Source organism: Mirounga leonina, unplaced genomic scaffold (genome assembly GCF_011800145.1).
Source record: "Mirounga leonina isolate KUSES-001 unplaced genomic scaffold, KU_Mleo_1.0 Mir_168, whole genome shotgun sequence".
NCBI classification, from domain to species: domain Eukaryota; kingdom Metazoa; phylum Chordata; class Mammalia; order Carnivora; family Phocidae; genus Mirounga; species Mirounga leonina.
Window position 1 is genome coordinate 12,139,414 of NW_023270426.1, and position 19,153 is coordinate 12,158,566.

At 43.5% G+C, this 19,153-nt stretch overlaps 2 protein-coding genes and 1 pseudogene across 2 annotated transcripts in view; 2 read left to right on the top strand and 1 right to left on the bottom strand.

The window, feature by feature from the left end:
- PHAX (phosphorylated adaptor for RNA export) overlaps nt 1–10,513 on the top strand; it is a 30,498-nt gene extending 19,985 nt beyond the window's left edge. Inside the window, exon 5 of the mRNA XM_035014026.1 lies at nt 10,319–10,513. Within this exon, the coding sequence (XP_034869917.1) occupies nt 10,319–10,360 (42 nt within the window). The 3' untranslated portion in view covers nt 10,361–10,513. The remainder of the gene's footprint in view (nt 1–10,318) is intronic.
- On the top strand, nt 1,242–6,683 carry TEX43 (testis expressed 43). The gene is made up of 3 exons (XM_035014027.1): nt 1,242–1,410; nt 1,957–2,065; nt 5,614–6,683. The coding sequence occupies exons 1-3, from the start codon at nt 1,325–1,327 to the stop codon at nt 5,821–5,823; spliced, it is 405 nt and encodes a 134-aa protein (XP_034869918.1). The 5' UTR covers nt 1,242–1,324; the 3' UTR covers nt 5,824–6,683.
- A 2,232-nt stretch (nt 10,514–12,745) lies between the features above and the next one.
- On the bottom strand, nt 12,746–14,383 carry LOC118017090 (annotated as a pseudogene).
- Between the last annotated feature and the right edge of the window lie 4,770 nt (nt 14,384–19,153).

Genomic DNA, 19,153 nt, shown 5'->3' on the forward strand with positions numbered 1-19,153 from the left:
TTGCAATGACGTGGATGGAACTGGAGGGTATTATGTTGAGTGAAATAAGTCAAACAGAGAAAGACATGTATCATATGACCTCACTGATATGAGGAATTCTTTTTTTTTTAAAAGATTTTATTTATTTGAGAGAGAGAGAATGAGAGAGAGCACATGAGAGGGGGGAGGGGCAGAGGAGAAGCAGACTCCCTGCCGAGCAGGGAGCCCGATGCGGGACTCGATCCAGGGACTCCAGGATCATGACCTGAGCCGAAGGCAGTCGCCTAACCAACTGAGCCACCCAGGCGCCCGATATGAGGAATTCTTAATCGCAGGAAACAAACTGAGGGTTGCTGGAGTGGGGGGTGGGGTGGGAGGGATGGGGTGACTGGGTGATAGACACTGGGGAGGGTATGTGCTCTGGTAAGTGCTGTGAATTGTGCAAGACTGTTGAATCTCAGATCTGTACCTCTGAAACAAATAATGCAATATATGTTAAGAAAAAAAAAAAAAGAAGAAGGTAGCAGGAAGGGAAGAATGAAGGGGGGGAAATCGGAGGGGTAGACGAACCATGAGAGACGATGGACTCTGAAAAACAAACAGGGTTCTAGAGGGGAGGGGGGTGGGAGGATGGGTTAGCCTGGTGGTGGGTATTGAGGAGGGCACATTCTGCATGGAGCACTGGGTGTTATGCACAAACAATGAATCATGGAACACTTCATCTAAAACTAATGATGTAATGTATGGTGATTAACATAAGAATAAAAAAATTAAAAAAAAAAAGAATGATGTTTTAGTCATAGGGATATTAAAAAAAAAACCAAACACTAAAAATAGCCCTAATCTCCACATTTTTAAAAACTACGTTTTCAAGTTTTGTTTATTTACTGTCTACAGCCCACGTGGGGGCTTGAATTCACGACCCCAAGATCAAGAATCATGCGCTCTTTCAACTGAGCCAGCCAGCATCCTTTAAGCTCTACATTCTTTTTTTTGTTTTGTTTTAAGATTTTATTTATTTGACAGAGGGAGAGTGTGTGCACAAGCAGGGGGAGAAGCAGACAGAGGGAGAAGGAGAAGCAGGCTCCGCACTAAGCAGGGAGCCCGATGTGGGGCTTGATCCCAGGACCCTGGGATCATGACCTGAGCCGAAGGCAGACGCTTAACCGCCTGAGCCACCCAGGCGCCCCTAAGCTCTCTATGTTCTTAATCACCTGCTAATGTAACTGCTCTGAGTTGCTGTGAAGTTAGCAAGACAGTGTTCTGTCTGAGGCAACAATGTCATCATAATTAGAGGAGTGAGTTAGTGAAGTTCTAGAAGAGAAGTCTCTCCCTACTGGCCGTGATGGCCTCAGGGAAAGACACTTGTCCTATCTTACCTAAGCTTGCCAACAGCTGTTGTGAGGAGAGTTCATATAAGCCTTCTAATAAGTGAGGACTTGAGGGTTCCGGGTTTGGGGGTTTTGTGTTCGGTTTTGTTTTGTTTGCCCTCCGGGAGTGACACACAGATGAGGACAAACATTTTGTGCTTCCCTTGGCATCTGTCTAGAAAGCTTGATGTTTCAGAGGGAAACAGTGGGTGGGCAGGGAAAGCAAGTCTGCCCTGAGCATAAAGCCGGTACTAAATTCCGAAGCTGTTGTTTGTGGCTGGTCAGAGACATATTTAGGCCACGGGCGGGCCTGGGGCAAATCATGGTGTACTGCCTTCTCCCTTAGTATCAGGTTAAAGGAACACTGCAAGCAAGATGTAAAAGACAGCATGCAGTTGGAGGTACAGATATTCAGGCCGGACTCCTGATCTTGGTGATACTTGGAGTTTTAATGGGTTCAGTATTAGATGAGCCTCAAACAATGCCGTAGCTCTCTGTCCTGCAGCTGGGGGGGGTTCAAACATCATGGACACAACACATGAATAACGCTAAAACGAGTGTATTGAACTCACCAGATATCCTTCCTTCCTGCCTTCCTAATCTTCAGGTGTAATGAGGTTCATTTACCACGGTTTTCATTAAAGCAAGGGATGATCCCAAGACGTTACATTATGCCTTGGAAAGAAAACATGAAATTCAGGAATGTGAATCTGCAGGTATTTTCCTATAAATGTTCATAATAAAAAATTCATAGTTAAATAATATACTTTAATATACCTATGAATAAATATGTAACTATACAAAAGCTATTTTTAAATTTATATTTATTTTTTCCAGCTTTATTGGGAATAATAAATATATGTATTTAAAGTAGACAACATGATGACTTGATAAACATACACACTGGAGAATAATTACCAGGATCAAGATAATTAACACATTCATCACCTCACAGTGTTAACTCATTTTTTCTTCTGGTGAGCTTAAGGTCTACTCTCTGCAACTTTCGAGGATACAATACTGTATTATTAACTATTGTTACTAAGCTGAACATTAGATCTTCAGAACTTGGTCTTATAACTGAAAGTTTGTGCCCTTTGACCTATGTCTCCCCATTTCTCCCTCCTCTAGGCCCTGGTAACCACCATTCTATTGTCTGACAAAAACTATAAGCTATTTGATGTACTTTCACATAAACTTGCAAGGAACAGTTAAATAGCAACATCTATTCAAATATTTGAGGCCAAAGACAAACTTAAAATAGATACACCCAAAGCTTTCAGAACTCTCTGTCTACCTTTCTCCACATAATGGCAACTTGCAATTATGAATTAACTCAGGGGCGCCTGGGTGGCTCAGTCAGTTAAGTGTCTGCCTTCAGCTCAGGTCATGATCCCACTGGGATCATGCCCTGCATCAGGCTCCCTGCTCAGTGCAGATTTGCTTGGGAGTCTCTCTCCCTCTGCCCCTCCCCTTGCTCATGAGATCTCTCTCTCTAATACAATAAATAAAATCTTAAAAAAAAAAAAAAAGAGTAAAATAGGAGCACCTGGGTGGCTCAGCTTGTTAAGCATCTGCCTTCAGCTCAAGTCATGATCCCAGGGTGCTGGGATCGAGCCCCGCATCGGGCTCCCTGCTCAGCCGGGATCCTGCTTCTCCCTCTCCCTCTGCTACTCCCCCTGCTTGTGTTCACTCACTCACTCTGTCAAATAAATAAATAAAATATTTAAAAAAAAAGTAGAATAGAATCTATTGTAATAGACTATAATAGGAGATTTCAAGTTAGGATTCCTAGAAAGAAAAGGGTTTGCATAAATTTGTAAGTTTCTAACAGCTAAGCAATTAAGCTTGAATAAGAATATACTTTACCGGGTGCCTGGGTGGCTCAGTTGGTTAAGCGACTGCCTTCGGCTCAGGTCATGATCCTGGAGTCCCGGGATCGAGTCCCGCATTGGGCTCCCTGCTCGGCGGGGAGTCTGCTTCTCCCTCTGACCCTCCTCCCTCTCATGCTCAAACTGTCTCTCATTCTCTCTGTCTCAAATAAATAAATAAAATCTTAAAAAAAAAAAAAAGAATATACTTTACCAAGAGATAACATAATAAAATATGAATATATGATATATAAAATATATCAAAAATACAGCTTAATTATTTTTTTTACAAACTACAAACAATATAGTAAATGAAACTGCCATTAGCCCTGAAATGATTATTTTGTATGTATTTTTATCTGATATTTTGGAAACAAATATAAAATGGAGGAAATCTAGACTCAACATATCAAATTTACCTGTATTAAGACTTCTCTGTGGTCTTAATATTGGACTGTATTTCTTTTTTTCTTTTTTTTTATGATTTTTATTTATTTATTCATGAGAGACAGAGAGAGAGAGAGAGGCAGAGGGAGAAGCAGGCTCCCAAGGAGCAGGGAGCCCGACGCGGGACTCGATCCCAGGGCCCTGGGATCATGACCTGAGCCGAAGGCAGACGCTTAACCCTCTGAGCCACCCAGGCGCCCTGGACTGTATTTCTTATAATTCAGTGGGTTGTCAAGTCATTTTTCGTGTCGCAAATAGCTTGAGCATGGTGAAAATATTAGTGCTGACTTTATCTTTTCCATTTGCCAGAATTACGGGGTGTATAAACTTTGAGCTGAAGTCAACAACGAAAAGCTGTTTTGAATATGTCTTGACCTCCCTCTTGAGAGCTACAATCCAGCGTAATTTTCTCTTCACTGTTTCACTTGTGCAATTTAGTTGACAGCACTCCTGACAATTTAAAAAATAATATTAGTGACTGGTGTAGAGGAAATTCTCCCTGACAGAGTAAAAATGAAAATTAAGTGAGGGGCGCCTCCTTGGCGTCCGTCTTCAGCTCAGGTCATGATCCTGGGGTCCTGGGATCCTTGCTCAGCCGGGACCCTGCTTCTCCCTCTCCCTCTCCCTCTGCACCCCCCCCCCCACTCATGCACACGCACGCACGCACTTGCTCTCTCTCGCAAATAAATACAAACTCTTTTTTTTAAAGATCTTATTTATTTATTTGAGAGAGAGAGGTGGGGAAGGACAGAGCGAGAGGGAGAAGCAGACTCCCCTCTAAGCGGGGAGCCCGACTCCGGGCTCCATCCCAGGACCCTGGGATCATGACCCGAGCTGAAGACAGACTGAGCCATGAAGGCGCCCCTAAATACAAACACTTAAAAAGAAAAAAAAAGAAAATTAAGTGAGAACTGAATGAAATGAATGTAGCCTGGGTGAATGCCAGCTATGTTTTCCTTCCTTCCATTTACCTTCACCATTTTTCCCGCTGGAGAGGATGTAACTATGCAACACCACAGTGAGAACACAGCCTAGTGGAGATGGGGCTGCACCCCAAGACCCCCCCAGAGTGCGATTCAGCGCAGAAGTAGATGCATAGGTAAGACAGTGGCTCAAGTGCCTGCTATTTTCTCCAGGCCTAGGGCCGCAGCAGAGTGAATATTGATCTCATACTTCGAAGTTGGCCAACGTCTTTTCATTCACATATAATGTTTTATTCAACACTCAAAGAATCCTTGACTAATACCCATTTCATATTTGAGAAAACCGAGTCTCACAGCGGGATAAGTGACTTGTACAAGGTCCCACAATCAGCGAAGGACTACATGATTAGTCAGCAGCCCACACCACTCTTCCTGGTGATCCAGACACGAGCTAGAGATCATCGCCTTAAAGAGAAAAAAAAAAAAGGATGTTGGGGCACCTGGGTGGCTCAGTCATTTAAGCGTCTGCCTTCGGCTCAGGTCATGATCTCAGGGTCATGGGATGGAGCCCCACATCGGGCTCCCTGCTCAGCGGAGAGTCTGCATCTCCCTCTCCCTCTGCTCCTCCCCCTGCTTGTGCTCTTTCTCTTTCTCAAATAAATAATAAACAAAAATCTAAAAAAAAAATAAAAATTAAAAAGGGATGTTATAGTGCTCTGTCCACTAGACCTTCCTTAATTTTTAAAAAAGATTTTATTTATTTATTAGAGAGAGTCCACTCAGGGGATGGAGCACAGGGAGAGGGACAAGCAGACTCTGCGTTGCATTCTTGAGTGCAGAGCCCATCGCAGGGCTGAACCCCAAGACCCTGAGCTGAAAACCAGGAGTTGGGTGCTTAACTGACAGCCATCCAGGCACCCCTAGACCTTCCCTAGTTAGGAAAAACTATTGAGGAATCTCCATCCTCCTCTAATCAAGTGCTGTTTGGTGTGATTTACAGTGGGATCTTTTTCCCCCTCTTAGCACGCAGAAGCGTGTGGGATCCATGCTGGCCCTTTAGAAGACTCTCTGTTTTTGAATCACAGCGAAAGGCTTTGCCATGGGGAAGACCGGAAAGTTGTCTTGAAGAAAGGCCCCCCAGAAATAAAAATTGCCGATATGCCTCTGCATTCACCACTCTCCAGATACCAAAGCACTGTGATCTCCCACGGCTTCAGGAGGCGACTGGTCTGAGGCTGGAAGAATAAAGTGTCGCAGTATTTCAATCTCAATCTCTTTCTCTCGCCACAAATTTAAGCCCATTGTACCATTGTGTTTCCCCTACAGTTTCAACTTGTTTAAAGGCTACAAGTCAGTTGTACTCTTGATCCATTATACAAGTTTTTGAAAGCAAACGGGCTCTGAGAACATCGGAGTTGAAGAGGGTGGGGGGTGGGGCAAGGCAGACTCTCAGTGAAACTAATTTCATACCCAATAGTTAAGACTTTTAACTGATGGATCCCATCCAACCATCTATCCTCACTGTGTTCTTCTTTCCCTTCTCCTCACTCCTTTGCTGTTCATCATCCTCCAAAACTCTGGGTCAGAGGAGCCTCACTGAGAAAGAGTGGCAGGATGTGGAGTTATTTCTACTGCTTTTCTGCCTGCCCCAGCACCACCTTTCTGCCCCACCTCACCAACACACCTCCCCCCACCAAGGCCGTGGGTCCTGGCAATGATTTCACATGGTAATTTGAAGTGTTTGGCAGATACCTCTATGATACACCGCACGATTTCAGCTGGAGCGTATTTTTTTGTATTGGTTCAGTGTATCCAAGCACTGTATTCCTGCAGCAAAAAATGGATGAGTGTAATTTAACAACCTAAAAATGACCATATGCAAAATGGTGCACCACCTGGGAGGAGGGTGTAGTGGTTTCTCAAGCAATTAAACATAGAATTACGTTATGATCCAGGACTTCCCCTTCTAGGTATAGAATTGAAGGCGGAAGGGGGGGAGGGTGCAACTGGCTGGCTCAGGCGGTAGAACGTCCAGCTTCTGATCTCAGGGTTATTGTGGGTTCGAGTCCCACACTGGGTGTAGAGATTACTTTTAAAAAAATCTTAAAAAAAAAAAAGATCTGAAAGCAGGGACTTGAGCAGATATTTGTGTGTCAATGTTCCTAATAACATTTTCACAAGACCCAAGATGTGGAAACAACTCAAGTGTCCACCGACAGATGAATACATAAGCAAAATGCAGTATATGCATGCAATGGAATATTATTCAGCCATAAATTGCCCTGAAATTCTGATACATGCTGCAACATGGAGGAATCTTGAAAATATTGTGCTAAATTTGTCCACAAAAGGACAAAAATTGTATAATTCCTCTTAGATACCTAGAATAATCAAATTCCTAGGGAAAGAAAGAGTAATAGTTACCAAAAGCAGCAGAGGAGGGGAGAATAGGGTTTCTGTTTAATGGGTACAGGGTTTCAGTTTGAAATAAGAAAATTCTGGAGAAGTTGCAGGACAAGGTAAATGTACTTACAGCCACTGAATTGTACATTCAAAAAGGGTTAAAGTGAATTTTATGTCATGTATATTTTACCACAATTTTCTTAAAGATTCTTTTTATTTTTTAAGTAATTTCTACACCCAAATGGGGCTTGAACTCAAAACCCCAAGATCAAGAGTCGCCCGCTCTACTGACTGAGCCAGCCAGGCGTCCCTTACCACAGTTTAAAAAAGATCATAGTCGGTCTAAGCCATACTTCACCCAGCCAAGTGTTCATATATGATTACCACATGAAGGAAACTGTTATAAAAAAAGGACAAAGATGTCCATCTGACATCAACTTAAAGATCACTAAAGTATAAATAAAGTAAAAAAAAAAGTGTATATATACAGGGTGTTAAAAATTATTAAGACAGTTTAGGTGATACAAACTTTATTTAACACTTTAAGTGGATTGCTTCTACTAGGAAAACTACAGAATGGAGTGGAAGGCAAGAAGCTTTTATAGGATAAAGAATAAGAAACAGGGACACCTGGGTGGCTCAGCCAGTTAAGCGTCTGCCTTCGGCTCAGGTCATGATCTCAGAATCCTGGGATCAAGTCCCACGTCGGGCTCCCTGCTCAGCAGGGAGTGTGCTTCTCCCTCTGCCCCTCCCCCTGCTTGTGCTCTCTCTCTCTCTCTCTCTGACAAATAAATAAAGTCTTAAAAAAAAAAAAAAAAGAAACAAGGGAGGAAGTACACAATCCATAGTTGGCTTGGGATATACTGCATTTCTGATCAGGCAGAGCATTTTCAGGGACCTGACAGTTATCTAAGCTTTGTTTTGCTGACATGACATCCTGGGCTGGAGCAGCTCCATCTTGGGCCTAGAAATCTCTGGGATTTCCAAGGTCAAAAAAGCCAATTGATGTGTTTTTCACACACCGAGAACATTGGTGATCATATTTGACTTTACTAGTTAGCTTCCTGACAAGCTGAGGGGCCGCCAAGTGCAGGTCTGGCAGAGAAAGGGAGTCTGGCTGAGAAGATGAGCAGGAGTTGGAATGTAGCCAGCAATCCACTCACCATGCTGTGTGCATCTCCGTGCATTAATGGGGGTCCTGGCAATATGGAGACCATATAAAAGTATTCATTGAAACTCCTCTGGCTTTTACATGATTTACCAAGAGAAGCCTGGCTATCAGAATACATCTTTTTCTTCTTCTTTTTTTTTTTAAGATTTTATTTATTTATTTGACAGAGAGAGACACAGCGAGAGAGGGAACACAAGCAGGGGGAGTGGGAGAGGGAGAAGCAGGCTTCCCGCAGAGCAGGGAGCCCGATGCGGGGCTCGATCCCAGGACCCTGGGATCATGACCTGAGCTGAAGGCAGACGCTTAACGACTGAGCCACCCAGGCGCCCCATCTTTTTCTTCTTTTAAGAATATGGAAAGGGGCAACTGGGTGGCTCAGTTGGTTAAGCGTCCGACTCTTGAGCTCAGCTCAGGTCTTGATATCAGGGTCATGAGTTCAACCCCATGTCAGGCTCCATGCCCAGTGGAGCCTACTTAAAAAAAAAAAAAAAAAAAAGAATATGGAGAAATAGGTGTGATAAAACACTGAATGAAAAATCAGGGGCGCCTGGGTGGCTCAGTCATTAAGCATCTGCCTTCAGCTCAGGTCATGATCCCAGGGTCCTGGGATCGAGCCCTACATCGGGCTCCCTGCTCCGCGGGAAACCTGTTTCTCCCTCTCCCACTCCCCCTGCTTGTGTTCCCTCTCTCGCTGTCTCTCTCTCTCTGTCAAATAAATAAAAAAAAAATCTTATTAAAAAAAAGAAAAGAAAAATCAGGATTTATGCAGTTTTGTGGACAAAAAAGAATATATGTCACCAGAAAACAATGCAGAAAGCCATGCACCAGAATATTTATATAGTATAATTTCTGGATGGTAGAGTTATGAATGATTCTTATATCCTGTATCTTTATAAATTATCTACAGTAAATATGTATTTTATCATCAGAAAAGAAAGAACACTTCCACTCCTGTACACACTGCTCCCTATGTGTGGGATCATCCCTCTCTCTGTTCTGCTTGTCAGAGTTCAGCCCCAAAGTCAATGTCAACTCTTAGACGAAACCTGTTTCGTGTTTCATCTTGCCGCCTTCACTTTCCCCACGTTGGTTCTCCGCCTAAGACTTCTGCTTCTTGACCAGAAGAGGTCTCTGTTGCATTGCTAAAGAAAAACACATTTTTTTAAAAAAATGTTTATTTAATGAATGAAAACTGTCTTTGCTGTTGGAGAGATTATAATATTATAGAAGTCGAGAGAAAAATTCTTCAGTGCCTCCATAACTAACAAATTTCCAAACTATTTTATCAACAAAGGGTAGCTTGAACCCTGAGGATTAACTCCATTAGTACCTAGCTCTTTGTAGAGTCACAGAAGAATTTTATTTCATCTGTAAAAAATTGAAAGTAGAAAAAGAGAGAACAAGGGAGTACGCATTTAAACAGGAAATCGTATGTTTTCTAGGGACTAATTAAAAACCATCAGGGAAGTGCTTCGGAGGGTATGGGCTTTATAGTTAGGCTGACCTGGGCCAAATTCTGACTCTGGTACTTACTGTGTGGCTTGAAGTGAGCTAATGGGGCTAGTGATAGTTAGTTCAGAGGGTTGTTGTAAATAGTCTATCAGATTACCTGTAAAGTCCTTAGCATGACGCAAAATACCACTTATATATTTTTCTTAGGCCTATGGATGGGCATATGGGTTAGATTGCCAGTTATATTTTATTTATTTTATTTTTATTTTTTTAATGATTTTATTTATTTTTTTGACAGAGAGAGACATAGCGAGAGCAGGAACACAAGCAGGGGGAGTGGGAGAGGGAGAAGCAGGCTTCCCGCAGAGCAGGGAGCCCGATGTGGGGCTCAATCCCAGGACCCTGGGACCATGACCTGAGCCTGAGCCGAAGGCAGATGCTTAACGACTGAGCCACCCAGGCGCCTGCCAGTTACATTTTAGCAACTATGGCTGATTTAGTTGCAAAGTAGCTTTTTCTGGGAGGAAGAATATAGTGAATTCAGGAAGTAGAAATTCCCTGAAAAGGAGAACAGGAACATTTTCCTTTTCTTCCCCCCGACCCCCGGCCAAGAAGAGGAACATATTTCACATGCCATTTTGGCTTCAAATATTCTCGCCTCAGAGAAAACCAAAAAATTCACACCTCTAATCTCTTTTGCAGGCTAAGCTGGAATTCCTACTCCAAGCTGCATGTTTCAAATAATTGTCTCACCGAGAGTCTCAGATTCATCAGAGGAGCTTCTCATCTTCCCTGCTCTTTTATTCTTGGACCTACTTTTTTCTCCCAGCCTTGCCTATTTCTGAAATTAGCTAATATTGATAAATACCATCAATAAATAATACACCCATATTCTCAGTTTTCTGGGTCTCAGAAATCACTTTAGAGTCCTGCTCCCCTCCCCGACCAAACCGTTCAGTCTCTTCTGTCCTTGTAGGTGGAGAGTGGTGTACACATGGCTATCCCCTCTTTCTTTCCCAGGGAGGATCTACTCTCCTCCTCGCACCAAGTGACTTGCAATAACCTCCTCACATGTTCCCTGTCCTCTCTCTCACCTTCCCCGTAAGCATGTGAGGACAGCTCAGGTGGTCCTGCAAGCTGCTACTAGTCATTTTGCTAATGCGCTCTGTGATTCCTTCATGCTCCTGCTCAAAAATCATTCATGGAAAGTTCTGGAGCTGGCTGGTGGTGATGGCTGCACAGCAGTGTGAATGTACTCAATGTCACTGGACCTATACACTTTATTTTATTTATTTATTTATTTATTTATTTGAGAGAGAGAGAGAGAAACAACATGAGAGGGGAGAGGGCCACAGGGAGAAGCAGGCTCCCTGCTGAGCCAGGAGCCCAATGTGGGACTCGATCCCGGGACTCCAGGATCATGACCTGAGCCAAAGGCAGTTGCCCAACCAACTGAGCCACCCAGGCACCCTGGACCTACACCACTTTAAAAGGGTTGAAATGGGGGTCACCTGGGTGGCTCAGTCGTTAAGCGTCTGCCTTCGGCTCAGGTCATGATCCCAGGGTCCTGGGATCGAGCCCCGCATCGGGCTCCCTGCTCGGCGGGAAGCCTGCTTCTCCCTCTCCCACTCCCCCTGCTTGTGTTCCCTCTCTTTCAAAAAAAAAAAAAAGGGTTGAAATGGTAAGCTTTCTGATATGTCTACTTGACCACACACACACACACACACACACACACACACACACACTCATAAAACCATTAATGATTTGAACACCAGAGCATGATGTTATATAAGGACCAGCACCATCCAAGCCCGGTCATTTTAATGGGTAGAGTGTCTGGCATCCAGGACAGTGAAAGGAGCGATGGTGGTTATCTTATTGCCCATGACACATGCACTACCACCCCACACGCTTGTATTCACTGTCCTTTCTCTGAGGTCGCTTCCCTCCACCGTTGCTGGGAATGGTCTGTGCTTTGTCCTGGGTATAGCCTCTCCCCGTCCCCACCCTATCTAATATAACCATGTACTGATCTATCCATTCAAAGTCCAGCTCAACTGTATTTTGTCCATGAAGCCTTCACTCTTATAACTCTCCCTTGCTCAGGGCTTCCATGGCTCTTTATATTACTATTCTGCCTGCATAAATGTCCTGAAGGATGGAGACCAATCCTTAATCCTCCTGGTATTTCCCCTTGCTTTTACTTTAGTGCTTTGCACAGAGCAGACTTTCAGTGAATGTTTATTGAATGGCTGAAGTGAGAGACCTAAGGAGGCCCTGAAAGGGTACCTTGGATCTTGGGAGAGCCTTGCATCACACCTGACTCTAAGCCCCCCAACCCCCACCCCCATCCCCACCAGTATTCAAAGGGCTTTATGTGCTTTCATGCAACACATTTTATTTTGCCCCTTTTTTGGGAATATGAGTTTTCCTGCTTCATTTCATTAATCATTAAATTCCAAATTATGAAATTGCATGTTAATTGTGGGGCCAAAATGTAATGGATTCACAGTCCATCTTCCTTAGATTCCCATAACAACCTGTAGCAAAGGAATATTCTGTATCTCTAACTCGATATATATATTGGGTGCCCTGGCAGTGTTTTGCTGTTGGGTGGTCTAAGGACATAATTTTTAAGATAATCAATTAATCTTGATAAAACTGTACATGGGTATGCACCATTATCTTTTGAGTAAGTTGTTGCTAAGCAAAAATTTACCTTCCAGGAAAGTAACCTTGGAAGAATGTGTGGTTGTCCTTGATATAACTTCGCCTGCAGCATTGCCAGAAGTTAATATTATGTCAACATCTCCATTATAAAGATATAACTTTGTTGTCAATGATTTGTCTGGGTTAACAGTGGACTCTGGACTTCCTAACCATAGCGGAAAAGAAAGTTTTTTTTTTAAGAGAGGGAGTTGGGGGAGGGGCAGAGGGAGTGGAAGAGAGAGAATCCTAAGCAGGCTCCATGCCCAGCACGGAACCTGACGGGGGCTCAATGTGGGGCTCAACGTGGGGCTCGATCTCACCACCCTGAGATCCTGACCTGAGCTGAAATCAAGAGTTGGATGCTTAACCGACTGAGCTACCCAGGTGCTCCTAAAAGGCCATTTTTACATGAGGAAAAAATTTAACTCTTAAATAGTAGAAAACAAAACCACAAGACCAAGAGCCTCAGTTCACTTTATTTTTCTTGTATAAAACTATGTGGTGGCCACCGCTGGAGCCTGGGTCCTCTGCACGGAGACTCTGGTGTGGGTCTTTACAAGATGGTCAGTAAATCCCTGATAGGGAGACTTGGTGAACACCGTCTCTTTCCAGAGGTCAGGGGTGAGCTAGGCGTAGGTCTTGGAGATGGCATCCAAAGTAGCCTTGGCAAAGTCGTCCCTGGCTGAGATGTAGAGTTGTCAATACCAGCCATCCTCAGGAGCTTCTTGGGCACAGGGGCTGAGACCATGTCCGTGCCTCTGGGGGCAGCACAGAGCGTGGGGCTTGCTGATCTTGTTCCCCCAGTAGCCTCCCCACACAGGGCGATGGCAAGCTCGACCAGGGTGGCAGTGGCTATCTCCCTGGAGCACTTGACATCCAGACCGACGTGTCCATGGTAATCTCTGATGACAACAAATGCTCTGAACCTGGTCTGCTGGCCGGCATGGGTCTGCTTTTGCACAGGCATGATCTTCAAAACCTCCTCCTTGAGGGACGCCCCCAGGAAGAAGTCAATGATCTCAGATGGCTTGACGGGCAGGGAGCAGAGATAGAGCTCCTCCAGGGACTTGATCTTCCTGTCCTTGGCCAGGCAGCCCAGCTTGGTGACAGGGATTCACTCCTCGTCCTCGGCCTTGTCTCCGAAAGCTCTGTGGCCTTGCCCAAGCCCCGACCACCAGCCCTCCTGCAGCACGCGGGGCCATCTGCCACCTGCTGTCCTCTCGGATGAAGCAGCACAAGACAAAGAACTTTCTTTGAGGACTGGACTTTTTGTCTAATATAAATGTGAATTCTCTGTTTCAGAAAACGGCATTCTTCTCACAAAGACCTTAAAATATTCCAACCAATTATCACACTTTAAATCTGTAATTTCTTTTTTTTTTTTTAAGGATTAATTACAAGTGAACTAGACTTGCTTTGTTCACAGACCTTTGCTTTACGCTTAATGACTGGAGAATGGGGAGCCCACGTTGGCAAGTTAGCGTATATGAATAGCAGGAAGATTAAATGTGGTTGCTGTCTTTAATTCGGGCTCTTGCTTTCGTTCATACACTCTTGTTTTTGTTCATCAAACGTTTCTTGAGCCTACATTAGGCTGCCAGGTACTTAATTTGGGGGATAAATGTCAAGTTGCTGGCTGATTTCTATAAGAAATTTTATTCTGCCATGGTTCCTAAAATTTAGCATTCCTCAGAATTGCCTGGAAATTCTATTAAAGCGCAGATTTATGGGCCCCACATCCAGAGATTCTGATTCAGACGATCTGAGATGGGGCCCACGAATTTGCGTTTCTAACAAGCTTCCCGGTGAGGCTTATGTTGCGTGGACCACGCTCTAAATAACACTGCATCTTTGTAGAAAGGGCTGCTATGCAAGAAGCCTGCTATAGCCAGTCCGTCCTTCAACATGCTAGTTGGTCCAAAGGTAATCAAAGCCACCGTCCACACAGCTGAAACAGACTTAGAGAATCTGGATTACGGGTAAATGACGTTCACTCCCTACAAGCAGGGATGATGCTTCTGCTATCACTAGTTCAGGCTGTTCACTGTCAGGGCCCATTCTGATGGATGGGTGTTAGTGCTATACAGTGTGTTAATGAGTCTTTACCATCCCTTCCTAAAGCCTTCAGACCTATCTTTTGAAAACAGAATGTACTAACAACAGTGAGAGAAGAGCCATTCTGCACCACCAAATATGGAGTGCTGAGTCTTCAGTGCTGGACTAGAAACTGGTCGTGGAGAGTATATTTTGGGGCAAACAGAGACAACTTTGACTTGAAGAACGTGGAGTGAGCAAAGATTGCTTAAACTGGATATAAAAGCACTAACCATAAAGGAACGATTGAAATGTTGGACTTCATTAAAATTAAAAACTTATTTTCATCATAAGACTCCATTAAGAGAGTGGACAAGGAAAGAGTCACAGATTGGTAGAAGATGAAATACATAAATCTGAAGACTTCCATTCAGAATATATAAAGAGCTTCTTCAAATCAATAAGAAAAAGAAGAGGGTAGGGAAGGAAATTTTTAACTTTTTTCACACATCTTCCCAGGATTTTCTTCTGGACCCATGTAATTAGACTGACAAAGGACTGATTAACAAGAGAAAAACAAACAGAAGTTTATTAACACATGCTTTATGCATACAAATGGGAGTACCCGGTGATGAGTAACTCAAAACAGTGGTTAGAACTTGGATCTTACAGCATCTTAACGGAAGAACAATAATAATAATTTTGTACAGAATTGACAAAACAAATAAAAGGACTTAGAACTTATACAAGTTGCAGATTGGGGGAGAGAATATATGGAGAAATCAGTGGTAGATAAAGGCTAGTTTAAGCAAGGTTTGTTCTAGAGATTCTTCTGCGCTGATAAGTGTGTAGAGTTGTCTCTGATGATCAACTTCTGTCCCCTGGTAGAGAGGAGAGATGGGGACACCTCTCCAAATGGATTTCCTGTTTTAGGCAAGTGGAAGGAAGGTGGAGAGCTTTTCCTGTATCCACATCTTCTCAATTGCCTTTAGCTCAAAATAATCCTTATGCCAAAGTGACATATTTGGGGATGGCATATTCTGCTACCCTTAATTAGCGATTCAATTTTAAAAATGAACAAAAGACAAACAGGTGTTAAACAAAAGGGAGTCCTCTCTGCTCTCTGGCAGCATGAGGAGAAAGTATGCTGTTTATTCTCTACAGACTTCTCGTCTCCTCTGGCAAGGTTGGGCAAATACACACACACACACACACACTCTCTCTCTCTCTCTCTTTCTTTCTCTCTCTCTCTCTCTTCTGTTAATGCGTTTATATTTTGACATTATCTCAGACTCACAAGAATTTGTAAAAACAGTACAGAGAGTTCTCATGCACTCTTCACTCAGCTTTCACAATGATAATATCTTACATAACCATAGTAATTGGTCAAAACCAGGAAACTGATTTTGTTAAAACACTATTAATTTAGGTATGGAGATACAGAATTTATTGGGATTTCACCACTTTTTACATGCACTCCTTTTGGGAGGGGACAAGAGGAGTATAGAGTTCTGTGAAATCAATTAACCATCATGACCATCAGCATGCAGAACTGTTCCATCACCACAAAGAAACTCTCTCATGTCACCCCTTGATAGTTGCACCTTTCCCCTGGATCCACTACTACTGGTCCATGTCCCAACATTATAATTTTGTCACTTTACGAATGTCATAGTAATAGAATTCTACAGTTTGCAACCCTTTGACATTGGCTTTTCTGAGTGTAATGCCATTGAGATCCAACCAATTCATTGCATGTATCAGTAGTTTATGGCTCTTTATTGCTGAGTGTTTGTCCAGCATATGGACGCACCACAATTTCTTTATCCATTCCTCCACTAACGGTCCTTCGGCTTGCATGAAGAGTCCCCAGGACCACCTCCAAGTTCAGTAATTCATTAGGAAGACTCATAAAACAGTGTATAGTTATACTCATGGTTGTAATTTATTACAACGGAATACAGAGCAAAATCAGTGAACGGAAATGGGACATGGGGTGAAGTCCAGGGATAGTGGGCACAAGTTTCCAAGAGTCTTCTTGCTGTGGAGTCACATAGGACATGCTTAATTCCCCCAGCAATGAGTTGTGACAACTCTGCTCTTTGTTTGCTCAGGATAACAAACTTGTTCATCCTTTGGTGTTCCTGGGGAGTTAAAAGAATTCTTTGCAAGTACAGCAAGGCTCGTTGCCATCCTGATATTGGAAGACAAAGATCATGGTCTTGTTCTATGTTTCTCAAACAATTACATGTGCATTGTATCCTAAGTGATTGCTAGGTGACCAGTCCTTGACGGGTGCCACCTATCAGAGGAGTAATAAGTTTTATAGAATGAAAGAAATCAGGACAAATTCCAGGACTGTTACCCAAAACTGGGTTTGCCTCTTGGTGCGTGTAGAGCCAAAAGATAGAACCATGCCAAAGAATAGGAAAAGGAAGGACTTTAGTTGCAACAAGTAAAGGAGAACACCAGAGATCTTTCCCAAAGCAGGGTCTCTCCAAACAACAAAATCAGGGAAGTTTTAAGCTAAGGGTGCATACATATTCATGAAGGAACTTGCACAATGGGGAATGCAGCATGGATTTGGGGCAAAAGTCATCTTAAGGTGACTGAGTCCAAGTCAAGGTCACGGTTCTTACATTCTTTCACAAGATGGCTGGTGGCCTAAAATGACTTTCCTTATGTCAAAAAAGCTTCTTTTTTTCTGGGGACCCCTAACTCTCTCTGCTTACAGGAGTTGCAAGGTTTGAATAATGGGTGAGATGTGAGCAGAGAAGAACCAGAGAGAACTTTCCACATGCGGGGAATGTATGAACAGAGGCAGCGAGGAAAGAAAAAGCCATTGTGTTTACAGGATGGTGAGAATGTCCTGGGCAGAGCAATATTCTGTTAGGGAATTTAAAAAAAAGGGAATCTTAGGAAAAGGGATTCAGCTTATTGAGGACTTTAAATGCTAAAACAAATGATTAAAATAGATAACTCTGGAGAGTTATGTTAATGATCAAAATAGGGTTTCAGAAAAATGTATCTGTCAATAATTCAAAGGATGGATTGGAGATTAAGAGATGGGGACGCTTGTTTGGAAAAACATCCAGGTGAGAAGGCCCAGATTAGGATCAAAGCCATGCGAATGGAGACTAGGGAGCTGCCTCTCCACAGTTTATATTGGAGTAGATGAGGTGCGCAAGAGAGGCCGTGCATGCAGAGACAGGATCTACCTGTACTGGAACTACCTTTGTTGTACTTGGTAGTTACCTTTATAAATGAGGTCAGTAAGGCACTATTAGAGAGAGAGCCATCATAACCTCCAAGAAAAGTTATAAAACTAAAAAACGTGATAATACAGAGAGGGGAAAAAAAATAAATGTGCAGTAGAGAAAGTAGCAAGAGGTGCGGTGCTTTTTTTTATTTTTATGGTGAAGTATTTTAAGAAAGCCATTTAGCGTGACTATAATCTATTTGCCCTTTCAGAGATGGTTCATTTAAGCACAGCCTAATTAGGAAGGAATAGATAAGGCACGCAAGGTCAAGATCGGACCTGCTTGGTTACCTTATGAAAATGCCTGAATGTGGCAATACCTCAGATCTGATGCGTTCGAACAGGCTCCGAGCCAATGTGTGGCTGCGCGCTTTTCATGGAAGCAGGAGTAACATTGCTAACCGTGTCACTAACTCACATTTCCTCATGGTGAATCACTCCAGTTCCTGTTTCTCCAATGATTAAAAAGGAAGTCATTCCTGGAGTGCACTATTTATTTATTTAGAAAACAACGTTATCGCCAAGCTTTAAAGATAGGGGGTCTTAAGGAAGCGGTAATCAGAGTAAAAACCCTTGTCCTGCTGCGCTGGCTGAATCCCAAACACCGTCTCTCGCCTCCCCTCCTCTGTCATCACATTCCACTCACGTGGGGCTTCTTTCTGTACTTCAAACATGCTGCCCCGTCTCACAACTACCTGGGATGCTCTTCCCAAGAGCTGCACACGGTTCACTCCTTCTCCTCATTCAGTTTTTTAAAGTGACTGTCTGCCTTCTCAGGGAGGTGCGGTGGATGCTGTTGGGAGCCCTGCCCACATCCCCCTTAAGAGGCAGTGTGCTCAGCAGCTCCCCTTCCGGTGCTGTGGGTGTTTGGCTGCTCAAGGCTCAGGGCTTTGTCCTTTTATGGAGGATTGCCCTTGGCTGACCGGAACCTCCTTGATTGGCGGTGGTCCTAGAGACAGTGGCTGACGGTTATGTCCTCCACCCAGGGGAGGGCCATGGCCAAAGACTAAGTGATGAGGGGATCTAGCAGCCTCCTCTCCTCTGGATGCGACAACTTCTTGGTGCAATTTATTTATTTATTTATTTATTTATAGTTTTTATTGTCATGTTAATCCCCATACATTACATCATTAGTTTTAGATGTAGTGTTCCATGATTCATTGTTTGCGCACAACACCCAGTGCTCCCACGCAGAATGTGCCCTCCTCAATACCCATCACCAGGCTAACCCATCCTCCCACCCCCTTCCCCTCTAGAACCCTCAGTTTGTTTTTCAGAGTCCATCATCTCTCATGGTTCGTCTACCCCTCCGATTTCCCCCCTTCATTCTTCCCCTCCTGCTACCTTCTTTTTTTTTTCTTAACATATATTGCATTATTTGTTTCAGAGGTACAGATCTGTGATTCAACAGTCTTGCACAATTCACAGCGCTCACCATAGCACATACCCTCCCCAATGTCTATCACCCCAGCCACCCCATCCCTCCCACCCCCCACCACTCCAGCAACCCTCAGTTTGTTTCCTGAGATTAATTT

Bases quoted from the DNA above. Each gene is read 5' to 3' on its own strand.
- TEX43 (XM_035014027.1), top strand. From the start codon at position 1,325: ATGGCCTCAGGGAAAGACACTTGTCCTATCTTACCTAAGCTTGCCAAC. The intron at 1,411-1,956 runs GTGAGGACTTGA...CCTAATCTTCAG, and splicing joins TCATATAAGCCTTCTAATAA to GTGTAATGAGGTTCATTTAC. The intron at 2,066-5,613 runs GTATTTTCCTAT...TCCCCCTCTTAG, and splicing joins TCAGGAATGTGAATCTGCAG to CACGCAGAAGCGTGTGGGAT.